This window comes from Eurosta solidaginis, chromosome 1 (assembly GCF_040869045.1).
Source record: "Eurosta solidaginis isolate ZX-2024a chromosome 1, ASM4086904v1, whole genome shotgun sequence".
Lineage (NCBI taxonomy): Eukaryota > Metazoa > Arthropoda > Insecta > Diptera > Tephritidae > Eurosta > Eurosta solidaginis.
The window spans coordinates 63,620,590-63,641,170 of NC_090319.1; the positions used below are offsets into that span (position 1 = coordinate 63,620,590).

Here is a 20,581-nt window from a genome sequence, read left to right on the forward strand (position 1 = left end):
ACAAAGCTCTTTTTCGCTAAGATATAGATTATTATTTTCGTCTGCGAGCCTTCTAAAAATCTTTCATATAAAAGTGGGCGTGGGCTTTAACCGATCTCGTCCATTTTTTCTAGAAATATTTCCTGCTATAGGGAAAATTTTTGTACCCAATTTTATTACGATCCGTTAATTTTTATTCGAGTTATGACTCCCGAATCATAGAAAATTGCTTAGTCATAAAAGGGGCGGTGCCACACCCATTTTTTAAAATTTGAAGTTTTTTCGTATTTATTGTTATAAATACACTTGGGAAATGAAATACCAATGATATAAAGCTCTTTTTTGCAAAGATATAGCTTATTTTATTCATCCACGATCCTTTTAAAAATCTTTTATATAAAAGTGGGCGTGGTCCTTAACCGATTTCGTTAATTTTTCTTCAAAGCATTCCATATAGTAAAGGCAACCTCTCTGCCGAATTTTGTTACGATAGGTTTAACGATTTTTGATCACAAGTGGGCAGTGCCACGCTCATTTTAAAATTTTTATCAAGTCTCAATATCAGTCCACGCGTCAAATTTCAACATTCTAGGTGTATTATTTACTAAATAATCAGGTTTTTTGTATTTTCCAAAATGTTATATACATATATAAAAAGTGGGCGTGGTTATCATCCGATTTCGCTCTTGTTCAATACCAATCTATTCTGGGTCCAGATAAGCTCGTGTACCAAATTTGGTGAAGATATCTCAATATTTACTCAAGTTATCGTGTTAACGGATAGACGGACGGACGGACGGATACTGATGATTTTGATATATGGAAGTCTATATCTATCTCGATTCCTTTATACCTGTACAACCAAGCGTTATCCAATCAAAGTTAATCTGTATCCAAAGCACTCTGAGTATAAAAATGATTAGGGGTCTTCAAACGTAACTCGTTCCAATTGTACTCGGCAATGGTTAACTCGATAAATTTTCTTATGTTTAAAAGTCGTCGGGGAAGAGGAGAAGGTCACGGTTATGAATATAAGGCAAGGCAGGAAAAGGAAAGTAAACGAAACAAAAAAAGTAGTAAAAGAAATGGAAAGACTAGAGTCCAAACCGAAGCCAAAACCCTACTCCGAAAGAGTACAGGACGACGAGTTATCAATCTGTTCTCGAAGCGTTTACGTTTTGTTATAGGTGTTCTATCGACGAGGTATGGTTGGTTGGTTGCTGTGCTGCCCGGTCGGAAAAACCGGATTCAAGTAGCGCTCTATGCGCCATTTTGATGCACACTCTCCTGGAATAAATTGCAGAATGTGCCCTGCACGTTTACTAACCATATGTTTAGTCCAATAAACCTTCTGATGTCCTCCATAGAGCATTTTTAATACCGCCCATAGGTCGGGCAGCACAAACCTGCCTACAGTTCGGAGCCTCGTATTCGCCAGGGCTGGACACACGTAGAGGAAATGTGTGACAGTCTCCTTACAACCGCCCACACTAAAGCGTCTACACCTGCGATTAAAGGGTATTTAATGGTGAATGTGATCCTATATATATTTTTTTCCAGTAGAGACACTGTTCATCTCTGGTTCTAGTCAGGCCAGCTTCGTTTAGTGATTTTGCAGGTATCCGCAGAGTACCAATTAAACATGCTGTGTTCTTGCGATTTTTTAAAAATTGCACTCTTTATTTCTGAAAGTAGGCAGTGCAACGTGATTGCATCAGAGGTGTCTAACTATGCACCGGCCTTTGACAGTTCATCTGCCCTTTTCTTGCCGTCAATGTTCTTCTGACAGGGCACCCAAGTGAGCGTGATGAGCGCAAGGTTTGCTACTTCACGTATCAGCCTCTCACAGTTTTCGACGGCCTTAGGGGACGTATATGGTCAATTTTTGACCCGTCGGTGTAGAGTAAAGTTACGACCTCTTTGTAAACTTTGTCGGATTGGATTAGACCTAAAAGTTCTTGTTACCTTGCGCATCCTGCCGGCGGTATCTTTTTTACTTTCTTCTTGTTGTATCGTTTGTCAAGTGCTGCCCATCACAGGAACGTTCCGTGCGCAAGGCTGGGTCTTATGACCGATGTATAGAGCATGGGTCTCCAAAAATTGCCTTGGCCTTAGGCCCCAGTTCCTGCTAAATATTCTCTTACACGAGTGCTATGCAATATATGCCCTCTCTACTCTTCTCGCAATATTTGACAAGGTATAGATGAGTTATCGATTTGTTATCGAATTGCTGTAACTGTGCTGTCGGTAACAAAGATTATCTATCAATTTTTATCGACGAGCTATCGACAAGTTATCGGATTTATATCAAAAATTTCCCGATTTGTTTTCGAAAACTTACTGATTTTTTGTCGAAATGTTATATGCATACATACATATTTTTTATCAAAAGCTATCGATTTCATATAGGAAATTTATTGGTTTGGTAATGAAAAGTTAGGGAGTGCTACCAATTTGTTATAAGCTTGTTAGCGATCTGTTATCGAAAAGTAATCAATTGTTTATTAAAAATTTATCGCTTTGATATCAAAACATTATCGATTACTCATGTAAAATATATCGAATTGTAGCCGGAGTGTTACGAATTGATTATCCGCAAATCAAAGAACTTTCAATTTAATATCGAAATATTTTCGATTTGTTATCGAAAAGTTATAGATTATTTGTTGAAGAGTTGTAGATGTGTAATCAAAACAAATATTGCTTCGACATCGAAAAGTTATCAACTTGTTATCGCCATGTTATCGGCATGTTATTGCCGACAAGTTATCGAGTTATTTTCGATTGGATATAGAAAAGTTATGAAAGTCTAATAAAAAAATTATCGATTTTTTATCAAAAGCTTATCTATTTGCCATATACATAAATGTTATCGATATGAAATCGAAAATGTATCAATTGAATATGGAGCATTAGCGATTTGTTTTCTTATTGTTTCCAATTTGTCGATTATTTAGTGAAAATGTATAGATATGCTATCGAAAAGTTATAGACTTGTTATCGGAGTGTTACTTATTTATTATCGGGAAGTTATCGATTGTTTATAAAAAATTATGAAGTGTTTATCGAAAAGTTAGGTAATTGTTATCAAAAACTTATCGGTTTGTTATCAAAAAGGTGTCGATTGAATATCGAAATGTTATCGATTTCTTATCGGAGTGCTACAAATTTTATAGCACACCCCATCGACGACTCTTCGGTTTGTTATGAAACAGTTACCGAAAGAAAATTCAATAAAAACTCAATGACATAACTGTCACCACAATGCAAAACCGTTGAAGCTTTTCTCAAATAGCCCAAATAGAATTAAAAATGAAATATTTATATAGTTTTTGATAAAAGTAGATAATAAATTACGAGTTCCAAACGCCAAACGCATTTTCATGATACCAAATTTTTTGCAAGAATATAATAACCTGCTAAAACCATTTGACAAAATCAAAAGCTAACCAAATTCAAACAATTGTTGAATTACTTTCAATTGTTCTCAAAGCTGAAAGGGGCATTTCAAGACCATCGAAAGCAGGCATGGTAATAGACGATCATATAAAATAGCAAATGTCGCTAAAAATATGCAAAAATTTTTCCTAACTTCCATACCCGCCTTCGCCTCATCAACAAGCACAAAAGTCAAACCAGAGACAAAATCTTAAATTTTGATTTTGTGACGATTCTTATTACCAACACATTCAAACCGTTCGTCCGGCCTCGTACATATATGCTAAAACTAACGCAACCTTAGATTTTGGCGAGGAAATCTTACAGTCCCGCCTATGTCTCATCTACAAAATCACAAACATAGGACGAATAACAAAAAATCGAAGTCAGACAAAATCTTAAATTTTTATTTCGACTTGATTCCGCTTACTAACATATCCAAAATTTCTGTCTGGCCTCGTATATATAGGCCAAAACTACTATAACCTAAGAGAAAAATTTCCATTCCCGCCTACACGTTGTCCAAAAGCAAACTTCCAGAATTTATTTTTGAAACACATTGTGAAAAATCCAATCTTGCCTTGCCTTCAAAGTGTGTATGTAACAAAGAAGAATCATTAGGCAAGAAACATTTTTATATTATCAGGCACTCATAAAAATTGACACGTGTGTGAAATGTATGAAAATAGTTTTTTGGCTTTCGTACTCACACATGCCATTCCTTTTACGCATGAGACTGTACACACAAAACTTCATATTTCCATTTCTTGTCTGATATTTCGGATTTTCGAATGAGGAGAAAAAAATTTTCTTTCGCTATCACCTGACCTACAAACAAAATAACAAAAGCGAAATATTTTTGAGGTCGTTCGCACTTGCAAGCGCAATGTATTTGAAATTATGCATGGTCAGTTGATAAGGTCAGAACAGAGAATTAATAAGGTGAGAATAAGGTAATCAATGATTTGAAACGTAAAATAGTCAAAAAGGGAAAAAATTGCCAAAAATCGGCGGAATTTTCGATGAACTTGACATTTGCACTTTGTTAGGGTAGAATTAAAAGGGCTATAAAACTGTATACTTGAAATATTATTTCAAATTACAGAAAAAAAATCCACACTTAATAAATATTGTGACGAATATTAGTGACACTAAGTGATACTCACATCACTAGTCTCATGCTAAGTAAATGAAGCCACAACAACAATAAAGCCGGCAGTCACTTGTATCTACATCAATGAGCTGCAATTATTCATGTTTTAAGGTTATTAGTGGACTAACCAAAAAATTAGTATTAGTGCGTACACAAACAAAGAATATCAAACACTTATATCCACTAAAACACATTTATATAGTCATGCTTCGTAAAATGAATAACCGCTCATAAGCCACGAAGCAGTTCAGTACTCAATTGTCTTATTGAGCAAGAAAGTGAACTGTGTTATACGAAAACACTAATTTGAAATCAGTATGACTAACAGTACAATAAAATGAATATAGTCATATCAGTCTTGTACACGAAACTAAACTGAATACAGCGCTAAAGAAAAACCGATAATAAACGAAGTATACAGTGTATTACACACGAAACCAACATGCTACTGAGTTAAAGCGACTATGATTTCAGTTTATACTCAACAATGTCATATATGTATGGGACATATGTGTTGCGGGGCACTCGTATGTATTTTCTATTTTATGTGCTAGTCACTCATAGTATTTGTCTGTACTTGACTAAGTACACATTTAGACACAATTTTTTGGCTCATGACTAAGTGCACTAATTTTATTAGTACTCAAAGCAGACCTCTGATCTACATAAACGAATCAATCATTATGTCGTCACATATGTACGTACACGCAGCGGAGAGAGGCACACAAACACATGCATTTATCTTATCTGAGATACTCCCAAAAGTAGTCAATCGTCTGTGAAAGAATCAGTCACATATACACGCGCATGAGCTATGCGAGAAGGTATAAAAATCGTGCATCTGTAGTTATAGCTGGTAAACAAACAGCAAATTCTAGAAATTGAAACGCCTAGAAATATGTCAACGAGGCACGACGAATCAGTTTAATATAAGCACGCTATCTGTTGAGCAGTATAATTGTTATTGTGAAGTACTTTAATAAAGACCATTTTGCATTATTGAATAGTGGAGTTATTTATTCAACAGTTTAGTGATTCGAACGTTAGTAGAAGGTTGCAAATAAGAGGAATACCACTAAAATCCGTTAAAATTGGTGTCAGAAGAGCAATTGTTGAATAAATTCTGAAGATTTTGAATACAACAAGGACATGGCAAAGTGGAGTGAATTGAAGATCCAGCAACTGAAGAAGGAGTTGGAGAGCCGTGGATTGAAAACAACCGGCAATAAACTGGAACTTCAGGCACGACTAGGAGAGGCTATGGAATTGGAAGGAATTAATGTGGACGAGTATGTCTTTTATCCTGATGTGGAAGAATTAACAACACAAATTGAAGAGAAAAACGAAACATCGCAGACAGTTACCAGCACAGACTTGATATTGGCGGCAATATCTGCACAAACATCGACAATAACATCAATGTCGTCGCAAATGTCATCTCAACTGGAAGAACAGAAGACATATATGGCACCACAACTAGAAGAACAAAAGACGTATATGGTATCCCATATGGAATCCCAGGAGACACGTATAACATCCAAGATTGAAGCACAGGAGGCACGCATTTCAGAAATGTCGTCGCAAATGTCATATGAACTGGAAGAACAGAAGATATATATGACATCTCAGTTGGATGAGCAGTTGAAAGCGCAGGAGGCCCACATATCATCGAAGCTGGAGGCCCAGGATACGAAAATTTTACAGTTTGAGAACAAAATCGAGGCTGACGTAGATGCTTTAATAGGTCGTATATAGGAGGTGGAACTAAATCGCCCAGTTGTTTCAGCAAGCAATGCGAAGGAAAAAACTCCATCTTTTGACGGCTCTGTTCCTTTCCAGGTGTTTCAGATTCAGTTTGAGAAGACCACAGCAGTGAACAACTGGAGTGCTGAAGCTAAAGTTGCTGCACTATTCTTGGCATTGGAAGGGCCTGCAGCGGAAATCTTACAGACTATTCCAGAGTACGAACAGAACAGCTATGAAGCATTGATGGGCGCTCTAGAGAGACGATACAGAACTGAGCATAGGAGACAGATATACCAAATGGAGTTACTGAACCGCTTCCAGAGGCCTGGTGAAACATTGCAAGAGTTTCCGTCGGATGTTGAAAGGCTGGCACATTTAGCGAATGCGAACGCACCTGTGGAATACACCGAAAGCGTAAAACTCCATAGCTTTATAAATGGAATACGGGATGTGGAAACGAAGCGAGCGACATACGCAAACCCGAAACATGCATTCGCAGAAACGATATCACATGCTTTGATTCAGGAAACAGCGTCGCTTCTGTGTAAGCCAGTTTTCAAAGCACGCCGTGTGGAAGTGGAAAGGCCAGACTGGGTGAACACAATATTGGAGGCGCTGAAGGGATCACAACAAAAAAATGACGGAGTTATGAAGTGTTTCAAGTGCGGTAACCCAGGTCACATTGCTCGTCATTGCAGCACCGGTCCTGGTAGTTCCAACTTAAGTGGCAGTAAACGCAAAGCTGGAGGATATGAGCAAGAGCATGCCAGATGTAAAAATCGAGAGCTAGCTCCAGCTTGTGAATGTCCTGTGATATCTATCTCTCAAATTGAAAGAAAATCAAGCAGTCTTACCACCAGAGGCAATGTGGATGGCAAAGAACGTGTACTGACTGTAGATACGGGCGCATCTCAATCCTTAATCCGATCTGATTTGGTCAATAGGAGAGTAAAGCCATTACCTGGAGCAAGGTTGCGTACGGTCACTGGCGAGTATAACCAAGTCCAAGGAGAAGTGATCTGTGAAGTCTTAATTGGGAAGGTTATAGTTCTACACAAATTCAGATTGTTCATGTAGTCATATTGGGAGTGGACTTCTTAGTTGACCATGATATCTGAATCGACATGCAAAGAAGGAATATGCGCTATAAGAACCAGGATATACCACTTAACTTTAGTTTGGAGAAAGGGTTCAGCAGTAATCGAGTACTGGTGGAGAACACTCGACAAACATCACGAAAGTCAAAGGTAAAGATTGATGGATCGAATGGGCCAAATAAAACGAAATCAAAAGTACCTGCGAGGGAATCACTGGTATTGACAAAACCAAAGGAACGCACAAAAGCGAAGGAAAATATTTCCCAGAAAGAATGTGAGGATAGTTTTAAACCAGGGCGCACTACTGTTGTGAAACGTGGGAACGATACTGATTATGGGAAGCCAGTCCGTCAAGCGCAAGCTCTGCGAAGTAGTTCATTGGCCAAAGAACAGAGTGTGAGGGAACGGCCCAGGGTAATGAGTAGTAGGATGAAACACAGGTACGACAAGAACTATAATTCGGAAGGTTTCTTGGAGAGAGATTTGGTACTACTATACAACCCTCACCGGCGGAAAGGTGTTCCATCCAAATTTTGGTGCAGTTGGGAAGGCCCGTGCAGAGTTGGGAAGAGGATCAGTGATGTCTTCTACCGCATAAAAACAATTAGGAAACCACGAAATAGAAGGGTGGTTCACTTTTACCCTGCATAAAATGGGGGTAAGGCAGTGCAACTCTGCTAAACTAGCTGATCGTAACAATTTATTTTCGTAATTTCACATATTTTTAGGCGAAGAAAATTGAAATGAAGGAAATAATTGTTAATGAATTTTTATTATCATTGACAGCGTGTTTGTGAAAATCAGCTAATACACGGGGTAGCCATTTTATGTTCTTTGCATGCACTATAAATGTTGAAAATTTTCTGGGGTAGGAGTAACTCTATTAAGGCTTTAACATTTACTAAGACAACAATTTATTTCAGAAAAAAAAACGCTATAAGTGATACATCACTAGTCTGATGCTAAATAAGTGAAGCCACAACAACAATAAAGCAGGCAGTCACTTGTATCTACATAAACAAATCAATTATTATGTCTACACATATGTACGTACACGCAGCGGAGGGAGGCGCACAAACACATGCATATATCTTATCTGAGGTACTCCCAAAAGTAGGCAATCGTCTGTGGAAGAATAACTCACATATACACGCGCATGGGCTATGCGAGAAACTATAAAAATCGTGCATCTGTAGTTATAGCTAATAAATTTATAGGTGGTAAACAAATAGCAAATTCTAGAAATAGAAACGCCTAGAAATATGTCAACGAGGAAACCAAAGAGTATAAAAGCAGCAGCTGAGGTGCAACGAATCAATTTGATTTAAGTACGCTATCTGTTGAGCAGTAGAAGTGTTATTGTGAAATACTTTAATAAAGGCCGTTTTGCATTATTGAATAGTGGAGTTATTTATTCAACAATTTAGTGACTCGAACGTTAGTAGAAAAGGTTGCAAATAAGAGGAATACCACTAAAATTCGTTTCAATATAATTAACAAATATAATAAGCAAAGTGACTTCGACTTTTGGGCTTTTGCTTATCGAAAATTAATAATTCCATGGATTTTCCATTAAAAAAAAAACTTCACTGAGACTCGAACCTTAAACACCTGCAGTCTCAAGCAAATGCCAAACATGTGCGCCAAACGCACTATGCTTTTCCTGTTGTCTCATATGGTACTTAGACCATATATACGTATTTGCAACGCCCGCAAGGCCATTTTCAACACTCCATTTACCATTGAAATTAAGCTTTTTTTAACTTTTTTAAAATTTCTAAATTATTTTAGTTAAATTCAAATTCATATTAAAACATAAAACATGCAAATATATTGCTACAAATAATAAAATTTAAATATAATTAATCCTACTAAATACGTATGTATATTCCAGGGATGCACCTTAACGTTAAGCTAATCGTTTATCAAAAAATTTCCACCGTTTCCGTTTGAAACACTTCGAAATATTATCGATAAAGAAATTATCAAGATAAATTGTATCTCGTTTTTAACCGAAACGAAAAGCTTTCGTTAACGTTAAAAACGTTAACAAAAACGTGATACTTTATGTTTGAGTTGTGCTGGCAATGCTATAGCCATGGTGAAGCTTTAAGGTGGTAACAGCGAGCGGACATACACACAAACTCCATGTAATTTGTTTGTGTAATTCGTTGGTGGAAATGTCAAAAATACTCTGACAAATGTTCGTACTGTCAAAATGCATGAGAAAAGTTGCAATCAGCTTGGCTAATGCTTTCACCTTTAATGACTCTGCCATCAGTCAGCTTTGCCAGCATAGTTTGAAATTAATAATCAACATAAACGATTTGATTTCGTTTTGATATGGCAGAAAACGAAACAAAATCATTTCGTTAATTTGACGTTCTTAACGTTAATAAAAGAAACGAAATGGCTTTGTTTCGTTTATTAACATTAATTATCATAACGAAATGATATCGGTTCGTTGGTTAAGCATGCCTGGTATATTCCCACAAAGAAATCATCTTAAGAGAAAATCAAAAATATTAACACCAGCTGAACCTGTTGACAGAGAATTTTCTGCTGTTAACAGGTTAACATTGAAAATGGTTTGCGGGAGGTGAAGTGCAAGACGTGTTCGCATGCAAAAAAGTTGGAATCTAGCAAGAACTCCTCATTCTCTGGTAAAAATAGTCTATAATCATCCTAAAGGTATGCAACACTTAAAGCTTGATACAGTAACATTTGCTTGGGTAAATGCTCTTGCACAGGGTGACACATTCCTGTTGTTATCGGTGATTTGAGTTCGTTCGAAATCGCGTCGAATATACCCAACAAGCATTTGAGCTTGAGTAGCATTAGAGCTCATGTTGATAACTAGGCATACTTCTAAAATCTCAAGAGTTTCGAAACAGTGGTTCAACTCGAGAGTGGAACTTTTTCTCTAAAAATTAATGCACATTTGTAAAATTTGTTTATAATTCCGACTATCGAGGGGACAAATTTATATGACAAATCTAGTCATATATAATTAACAATTACATGTTAAGTACGAAAAATAGATAATCCGTTATATGTTATATGTACAATTTGCCATTCTGTAAGCTGTCTCGCGTCTCCAGCCTCACAAAAGCAATCACTAATTTGTGAGCTGGCTGGGGCAGATCACAAACATGAAAATTTCAGAAGAAGTATGAAAATTATTTGCGAAAAACGCTTTGAATAAGTTGTTTTATTCCTCAAATTAAAATAAGCATAGAAAATATTAAAAAACAGAAAATACTTCAAAAAAAACATCGAACTCTATGTGGCGCCACTGAGATTCGAACCTACACACTTTGGGATTTTCTATACAAAATTGTGAACGGCGTCTTGGCAAGCTCAGCCACAATACCACCCATCATTATGTCGATTTGAGTGCTGTTGGGTAGAGAATTAAAACGCCTAACACTAGGCAACGTAGCGAGCACATAGCGTATTACTTTTATTTTGCACAACAGTAGACGTACCGGATTAACATCATTTGGTGAAACGTGAAACGCAAGACGTACCGAATTAATAATTTGGGGCAACATGGCGAAAAGCAAGACGTACCGAATTAGCATCATTTGGGCATGGTGAAAATTAAGACGTACCGAAATAGCATCATTTGGACATGGTGAAAAGCAAGACGTACCGAATTAGCATCATTTGGGCATGGTGAAACGCAAGACGTACCGAATTAATAATTTGGGGAAACATGGTGAAACGCAAGACGTACCGAATTAGCATCATTTGGGCATGGTGAAAATTAAGACGTACCGAATTAGCATCATTTGGGCATGGTGAAAAGCAAGACGTACCGAATTAGCATCATTTGGGCATGGTGAAAAGCAAGACATACCGAATTAGCATCATTTGGGCATGGTAAAACGCAAGACGTACCGAATTAGCATCATTTGGGCATGGTGAAAATTAAGACGTACCGAATTAGCATCATTGGGCATGGTGAAAATTAAGACGTACCGAATTAGCATCATTTGGTGAAAAGCAAGACGTACCGAATTAGCATCATTGGGCATGGTAAAACGCAAGACGTACCGAATTAATAATTTGAGAAACATGGTGAAACGCAAGACGTACCGAATTAGCATCATTTGGGCATGGTGAAACGCAAGACGTACCGAATTAATAATTTGGGGAAACATGGTGAAACGCAAGACGTACCGAATTTCGCAAAAAAGCGTCAAGTAGAAAACTTATTTACAAAAATTCAAACATAATGTTATTTTTAAACTTGGATTAACGAGGTGCGATTAAACTAAATTAAAACAAAGTGGGCGGAGGAAAATAACAGAATTCTTGTGTTTGGCAGAGGAAGAGTTTAGCTATTTCGGGTACATAATTTTAGTAGCATTAAGTAAAGCGGCCAATACACGACACGAACATTTCCGCGAACATTCCGCAATCTTGTTCGCAGCTTTGGCCATACACCAACGAACTTTTGGCATTTCAATAAATTCACTCAGAAATTTTTTATTGTCCATTTTACTTTTCCGCGCACGTCTGTTCCGTTCAGAAATTACTACGATTATGAGCTATTTCGCCATACACGCACGAACAGTTCGCGCAAATGTTCGCCAAAAATTTAAATATTTTGATTTTTGGCGAACATTTGCGCGAACTGGCAAACACCACCATACACGACAGAAAAAGTCGCAGAAACATGACATAACGGGAATGTTCGCGGAAATGTTCGTGTCGTGTATTTGGCGCTTAAGTGCCAGAGAGTTTACACATCCATATCTGCTTGCAGGTATGCCTGTCATTAGAGGCGAATAAAAAACCCCAAACGATTAAAGTGTAGCGCAGCCCTTTCAAGAGGTTGCCAGCGCAATTTATGACTTCTCCAGCCCATTTGTCAACCTCACCTCGTGGCGAATCCTGTTTCTTTAGCAGCCAAGGCTCTGGAGACCCCAAATTCCATGGAACTAGGGGGTGGTGGGAGGAATGGTTTAGAAGATTCAATGTTGTCATATTATATCGTTACCGAAACGGTTGGGCCTGTACCTTAATGGTACTTTTTTTTTTTTTTTTTTTTGTTGCGGGGAGGCTGAAAAATGCCTAATGCACCATAATTGCTGCCGTCGCCGCAACCGTGTGTCCGTAGACTAAAAAACAGCCCCGTTCTGGAACCGTCGCCCACCCCGGCACCACTTTCGCATTACTTCAGGGTGGCGTTCCATATTTCTCATTTTTTAAGAGCCTACTGTTGTCCCTGCGTCCAGGTTCCCGCTATTTGCTCTGAGTGTTCATTTAATCGCCACTGCTTCGCATGCGCATTTCTCTGCGCTCCTTCTCAGCATCCATCAGGCGTGTCATTACTATAAATGCCATTTTGCTCACTGCAGTCCAGCACTCTTTCCTGTTGCACATATGTGATACTAAATTTCTCGTGGTAGGTTCCTCCCCAAAGACTCCATGCAAGGTGAGTCTTTCTTCGTGGAAACGAATGGTGCTTGTTACCGGAACTTACAACATCCATTTCGGTTGAAGTAAAATTGCATGTTGCGACTTTACCATCCTCGTTCGTGCACTCTATAATCACCGTATACAGAGATGGAGCCCCGAGAGGACGACTACGGCTTACGAGATCGCCAAAACTTCCCCCCAGTTAGCTGCGGTGTGCAGTGGCCGCATTGCTGAGCTTGTAATCCGCCACGTAAAATCTCCTCTAAATGAAAGAAATTTGTAGGACTTTTTTTGACTAGTACCATTATAAACGTTTTAATGACTGAAATTTCGCAGATACCGCTGCCCTCCAACGTTTACCACAGTAGCAAAAAGGATGGAAATACAAGCCGGTTCCACAATGTTGCTTTTGTTGTGGGAATCATACACAACTGTGACCGAGTGTCCCGCACCGATCCGCATCAATTTGCAGTTTTGTCAGTTTAATTTAACGATTACACAATTCTGTCGACGTGGAAATGGAATCCATTTATGATAAACTAGAAAAGACATACGCGGTTTACCTCCGAAGGACTTCATGATGGCTACAACTATGAACGGATTAGAATCATGAACGGTGTCTAGAGAATGTGGGATGACCCTTGAAATATTCAAAAGATAGATTTTCGCCAATACTTATTTCCGTGATGCCCGCGGGGTGTATCGAAGAAGGTTTTATGGTGAGATTTACGAATATGATAACGAGCTTTGCTTTCTAAATCATGTTATATGAATGGATGAGGTGGTTCCGGCGCAGAAATTATTCTTATTGACAAACGTGTTTGGTAGCAGAAGGAAGGGGAGACCTAGATTTGGTTGGGCTAGACAAGTGGAGCAAGACTTTAACTCCATTCTTACTCTCAGTTGGCGTCAGTATTGCAAAATCGGGATGACCGGCGTTTTTTACATATGTGTCTTGACCAAAATCGTCAAGGTAAACACCACTAATTGGATTCCGGTGGCACAATTTTTTTGTGGGTATTGTTTAACAGTGTACGTGGGCGGAGTTGATATGAGCGAAATCAGGCAGCCACTTACGGTTAGGAAGACAAGTAATGGTAAAGCAAAGGCAAGGAAAGAAAAGATTAGAAAGCAAATCGAAGCCAGAACCGTTCGGCCGTGTTATAAATTTTGCATCAAAGTTGTTGTGGCAGTGCTTCAATATCCTTGGGAGTCCGAGGCAACTTGTTGTTTCAACAGGGTTGGAAAAGATAAGGGTTTTAGGGCCGTTGGTTCCACATTGCAATTGAAAAGATGGTTGGTGTCATGTGGGGAAATGTTACATGCAGAACATACATAGGGTATGTCCAAGTTGATTCTGGATACGTAAGAGATTAACCAATTAGAGTATCGAACTTGAGCTTGACTGACGCGCATGAAGGTTTGTTTCCTTAACTGCGAGGTTAAGTATTTGTCTTGACAACGGGGTTCACCGGGCAATTCCTGGCATAGTAATCCGACGCCTTTTTCTGGATGCTTTGATGACCTTTTCATGCTCCTTTTATTCATACGGATGACTTCTTAAGTGTCGAATTTCTTCTTACGGCTCTGAAATCTGGCGAAGGGTCACTTTTTCTAATAAATTCTACTTTGCACTAGGTAGGCAATTGAAAAGTAAAGGCCTCTTTCAGCGAAAATTCACGAAAATCATGCTCTATAAGTCACTTTTTGTACCCGTCCTGCTATATGGTGTAGAAGCATGGACCATGACAATATGAGATGAAGCGGCCCTGGGAGTGTTCGAGAGAAAAGTTCTTCAAAAATGTATGGACCTCTACGCGTTGGCCACGGCGAGTACCGAAGAAGAATTAGTGATTAGCTGTACTAGCTTTACGCAGACATCAACATAGTCCAACGAATTAAAACGCAGCAGCTACGCTGGGTAGGCCATTTTATGCGAATTTATGAACCCGCATATGAAAGCAGATGAGTAGGGCGGCCTCCACTACGCTGGAAGGAGGAGGTGCCAGTTAGCAGAACGAAGAAGCGAATGGCGCGGCTTGTTGGACGGCCTTAACCATTTAAACGGTTAAGCGCCAATTAAGTAAGTAAGTAAGCTTACGGAGATTACTTCTAATTTCACGAGTACTTGGTATTCACGCAATTTTAAGAATGAATGTTTTATTTTAACAGAGTCCTCTTATCGAATATCTTCAAGGATATGTGTTTTTGGGTCTGAATTTATCTCCCTCTGGGGGAAATGGGGTATGTCCCCTGAGATAGTGCATTGGATATACATAAATCCTCGACAGATTCTGCATACCAGAATGGAGAGTTTGTTTGATGCATAGAAAAATCCTATTTTCGACCCCTGTCGAACTGTGCTCAATTGAGACCAAAATTTATATGTGATATTTCTGACCTTGTTATTACCGTTTCAGGGTACGAAATAAAAATGAATAAGCACAAATCTAATGTATACAGTTTTATTTATTTATTAAATGTCTTAAGCAGAATTTACAGAAAAATTGCGCTTAAAATAATAAAAATATGAATTCAATTAAGAAAACGAAGATACATTGAGAGATTTAGAGCAACATTATATAAATATATTACCCCGGACTGCGTTGAGTCACTCGCGTGTGTAATACCTAATAACTCACAAAAGCACTCAGGTTTATTGTTACTCATTGAACTGAGTTAGGTTCACACGACAACATGCGACTTGTTTCGTAGCGTTGCATTATACATAACTTAAGCCCCTTAAAGGTTGATTCTTAAAAGTAAACGCAGGGTTGGCATTGCCAGCCATTAGACGGTGTTTACGCAGAGAGGCCGATTTGCGATGGCAACTTGTTGGGAGTAGAAAATTTATGGGTTAAGCTGTAGTCATTGGTGCCGTTTGTCGTATCGCTTTAGTCGTATCCCTAACGTAATCAGCTGTTTATCGTTACGATGGTAAAGCAAAAACCAATTGGTTGGCTACGATACGGTTACGACCTTAGCGGCACCAATAATCGATTGCATTGATTCTCATAAGGTTGGTCGAATCAGCTGTTAAAAGGTTACCGATACGGTTACCGATAAAGCACCAATGTCTGCAGCTTTATGTCGACGCATGTGAGCGTGTACGGTAGACGCAGTAGTCATCTTCCTCTCTCTCGTTTAAAATCGTTCTCCTACCACCGAGTTTCTGATCAACGAGTCATTTTAGTCAAACACATCAATTACGTTGATATGTACAAATTTGAAAGCTGTAATTCATCAGCTGTGAGCGCTAACATATCCTGATCTTCGCAGGTAATTTTTCTTAACTCTTCGCTATCCAAATTCAGTAGCTTACCTATTGATGGAGTACGTTGTTCATCACCTATGGCAGCATTAAAATTATTTATTTTACATTTTTCATAACTTTTTGTCTCACCCACTATTTTCTTTGTAGCATGTTGTTCATAAATTGATTGCTGATATGCCTGTTGAGCTTGTTGTTGTTGCTGCTGTGCCTGTGAGTGCTGTTTCTGTTGATCATTGTGTGCCCATTGTCTTAGCTGCATATTTTGGTTAGCTGGGAAATTCCAATGCGTGTGCTGCATACCTGCCGGAAACGCGTTGCCTAATGCATTTTGCTGCGCGTTAAAGTGCGTATTGCTGTTGTAAAAATTATTTATGGCGGCTGCTGTAAAAGCAGCTATGTTTCCATTATTTACGTCTCGTAATATATTAGCATAACCCTCGTCCCATGTGTTGGCGTTATAATACAAATTTCCGCAGAAACTTTGCTGTTGTTGAGATGGCTGCTGCTGTGCGTGCCCCAAGGAGGTTGCGTAGCACGTATGCGGTGTGGCTTGCGCGAGTTGCTGTGCATCTTCGTAAGCATTGTAAATGCTATACTCGTTAAAATTTTCTAATGTTTTGGATGTGGTGGGTAAATTGTGTGTGGGAATTGTTGGTGCAACGCATTCTACATTAGCCAAACCAATTTCTTCATGTGGCGATTTTGGCGGTGTATTGTTGTTGATGAGTTTGTTGTAGTGCGTGAACGCATTGCGATAACTTTGGTTTATTGCAGGCGGTGATGCTGGCTGCGGAGATGGTGTCATTTGGCCAGTTGTCGTGTACGCAGCGAAATTATTTAAAGGCAATATTTTCTTCGTATCCGACATTAGCTGCGATATATCCGGATTACTTGTTGGCGCTTGCTGTGTGATTTGTTGTGTTGCCTCGCCGGCGCCTTTGCCGTGCGTGTATTTACGCCTCAACAGCGCCAAATTTGTATCGAGTGGTTTATATGTAAACTGCCATGACTCACTTACCTCACCATCTGAAGGACGCTTCAATTGCACCTGCACTTGAATTTCTTCACTAATATAAATATTATGATAACGCGGCGTTTTTAATCTAATCGAAGTCTGTTTATGTACATCGGATGGCAGAAAGCTAGCAAAAGCTTCCCACGTAATGCGTCCATTCTGCTCCTCATAGAATCTCACAGCGATATCATCTTTGAACACTTTTTCACACAACAACATAATTTGTGTATTACCCAGCACTGTACCCGAGCTGCACATTTCAGTTATCGTCAGTTCAGCTGCAGAATTTCTATTCAATATTGGTTCTGAGACAACAGGTGCTAGCGGTATTGTAAAACGTCCTTTAACATCTTCGATAAATACTTGAAAGCATAAACGTAATGCATTCAAATCTATGCTCGCTACTTTAGTGCGATGTGCAAATCCAGTTTTGTACGGATCAACGCGTATCTCCTCGCGTAATTTTAACGCCTCTTCAATATCCTTCTTTCGTACGCATTGTATACCCAAATTATTGAATACGTAACGCATGCTCTCACTATTTATTTCAACTGTGCATACGCCTTTACGGCAACCCTCCTTACCAGTCAGGCTATATGGATGCGGTCGATATGGTGGATCTTTGGTAACACAAGACACAACAGCCACACCACGTCCTTTATAGCCAACAACTTCGATGGTGGGATACGTTTTTAGCACACCTGTTGAGTTCACGCCCACAATTGATCCAGCCGTACGTCGCTCACACTCATAACGAAATCGTATCGCTTTACTAGCAGGTTGTTCGATGATTTTCACATGCGCATTAGGAAATTTTTTGCCCAACTTGGATCCATCTTGCCCAACTGTTTCTTGCGGTACTAACTGCGCTGGTACTTCATGTAGTTGTTGCTTTTTGAGAGTCCTATTATGTGCATTATGTTGCTCAGGTGTGTGCTGTGATTGCTCTATTGCCACTCGATGTAAATATGACTCAGCTGCTTGGTAGTGATTCATGATAACTTTATAAGGCAAATGCTGCAAAGGCTTCTAAGTTTTCGTTTTTAAGACACTCAGCTTGCTCAACATCTGTCGCTCATCTGCTTGTGTCAGCTTCTCCTCATCTCATTTTATACTAAAATCATTGACTTGTGTTCACACATTACCTCCTATCTATGTACATTAGGGTGTTTCGTTTTCAGGTAATTTTTTTTTCTTCGCCCCACATAAAAATTTCGTTTCGCATACAAAAAAAAATTCGCAAAAGGCTTATTTACCGGCTTGAACTGACTGATTCACGACTATCTAACATAGACTGAATGTGTCCATAGTGTTTATATGTAAACTTAATCATCATTAGCATCATTACTTGGCGCTCATTCACCTAAGCGATTTTGGTCGTTTCGTAAAAAGTCACACCAGCTATGACTGATTCACATTAATTTGCGCCAATTAGGAGCACCAAGGCAGATAAAGTCTTTCTCCACCTGCCTCTCAAAACTCAACCCCTTCCTCTGGTTCCAAACTGCGCCTACGACTGAAATGTTTTCTTGACCCGAGCGTCTTCGTCTATTCGTATAACATGACCTAACCTGCGTAAGGCTCATACAGCTAATCATATCGCTACATCTAAATAAAACGCTCAAGAATAATTGAGTGATCTTTCATTTGCATGAAATAGTAGTGGCCAAGAAAATTGGTGTTTTTTTTATCTTTATATTCTCTAAAAATCCTTTTCTTTATGTTCTCTCCCTGCAAGTTACACAAATCAGATTCAGCAATGCATCAGAAAAAAATACGGCCACTGTTATCCTGTTCCCTCTCCTTCCTTCTCTCCCACTCTACCTCTATTTCTTTCTACTTCTACATCTCTTTCCCTCTTTTTCTCTCCCTCCCTCTTCATTTATTTAATTCCGCCTTTGATTTTCTTCCAGCTATTCGGTTTTCAAATTCAAAGAGCTAAAAAAAATCTAAAAAATAAACACCCTAATGTAGATATATATATGTATCAATCGACAGCTCATTTGTCAAAGTACCTAAAAAGTGCGGTTTACGGAAAGTGCAAATTTAACTTACTTTGTTGTTGCACTTTGTTATCATCCCTTCTATTTGTCCTTCGTTTGTTCAGTGTTTTAATTTCTATTGTTTCAGGTATGATTATGCGATTTTCGTTCACTTACCTCTTACAGCCTTAAGCTTGGTGTTCAGTGCTCAAGAAAAGCAAAGACTTAATGAAAAAACTTCACAAGAAAAATTTAGTTCCGATGATTCATTAGTATTGGCTTTCTAACCAATGATACTCTCCAAAGGGGAGTGTAACTTCATAGTTCATGATGCTAACTGAGATAAGGACATTATTAAACTTTTCCTAACAATTTTTCTTTCCGTAGAAAAACCGTCCGATCTGAAGTTGGCGCAATCCACGGTGTCGACGTATATAAGACTGAGCGTGCTGTAAATGAATGTATACTTTTATACTCTGACGACCTCAAGCTGGGTGCCGGAGAAGGATGGGAGGTGGCAAAGATCGTTCGAAACGGTCATACCAAATCGTTCCCGAAATAGTCAGTCTCGTATCTTAGTGATAATTCTTGTGCCTACCAGATATATGTATATCCACCAATGGACTATTATCATTTAGTACATACCATAAAACCTTCGCAAAAATCTAATTTGGTACTACAACAACAACAAAGGATGTGATAACAGACTTTGTTGATTCAGTTTCATGCCGCGCCTCTATTTCTCCTAAAATCATGTTATTGTTCATTGGCTGACGTTATCTCATATCAATTAGTTGGTTCAATGAACCGGTTAAATACCAGCACCACAAAACAGCTCAAAGTATTGTGTCCGATGTTAGCTATAGCTGTTCACTTACTGAGGTAATAAGTAAACGTGTCTTTGGCGACCATTTGCTTACAAATTCTGCACTCTTCGTTGAAAGTGATGCGCATTGTATTAAGGTTCTCTTCAAGTAGTGGTCGAGAGTTTTATATAAATTATTTATCAGTTCCTAATGGTAATTTTTTGCAATAGTTGTCAAGACCTCTCTTGATTAACCTTACCAACCTCTTCTAATTCTTCCGCTATCTACTTCCTCTACACCCTTGTTTTCCTGTAAGGGGAATTTGATTTTCTTAATTTAATTTTTCTCTTCGTCCTCTTCTAGCTCTTTTTGTTACCCTACACCTTCCGATTTCTCTTTTAAGTCCACAACTTTCCCCCTTTAACCTCCTCTGACGTCCCTCTACTGCTTCCTCTACACCCTCGTTTTGCTGTACCTAGACCGTCATAATATTAATTTGTCTTTTCCCTTCGCCCTCTTCTATATATTTTTTTTATTTCTTTGAGTAACGTTGGTCTTTAATAGTAAATATCCACAAATTCTTTGTATCTTCTATTGATTTTTATTTGCTTTTTTATTAATTTTTTATTCAGCTCACATGATTTAATTATTCATGTCACAT

At 38.6% G+C, this 20,581-nt stretch overlaps 1 protein-coding gene across 2 annotated transcripts; it reads right to left on the minus strand.

Annotated features, from left to right (window-relative positions):
* Positions 1 to 15,292: 15,292 nt before the first annotated feature.
* Positions 15,293 to 19,389, minus strand: LOC137233573 (embryonic polarity protein dorsal-like). Of its 2 annotated transcripts, none has more exons than XM_067756686.1 (2): positions 16,251 to 19,389; positions 15,293 to 16,192 (listed from the first exon to the last, which is right to left on the minus strand). In XM_067756686.1, exons 1-2 carry the CDS (start codon positions 18,126 to 18,128, stop codon positions 16,166 to 16,168), a joined length of 1,905 nt encoding a protein of 634 aa, XP_067612787.1. In that variant the 5' UTR covers positions 18,129 to 19,389; the 3' UTR covers positions 15,293 to 16,165. The 2 variants fall into 2 exon arrangements, with proteins under 2 accessions (XP_067612787.1, XP_067612779.1); XM_067756678.1 differs by having other exon boundaries at positions 16,247 to 19,389.
* Positions 19,390 to 20,581: the final 1,192 nt, after the last annotated feature.

Coding starts and splice junctions, on each gene's coding strand:
- LOC137233573 (XM_067756678.1), bottom strand. CDS start 18,128: ATGAATCACTACCAAGCAGCTGAGTCATATTTACATCGAGTGGCAATA. Junction 16,193..16,246: donor TGCTACAAAGAAAATAGTGG/GTGAGACAAAAA, acceptor ATGCTGCCATAG/GTGATGAACAACGTACTCCA.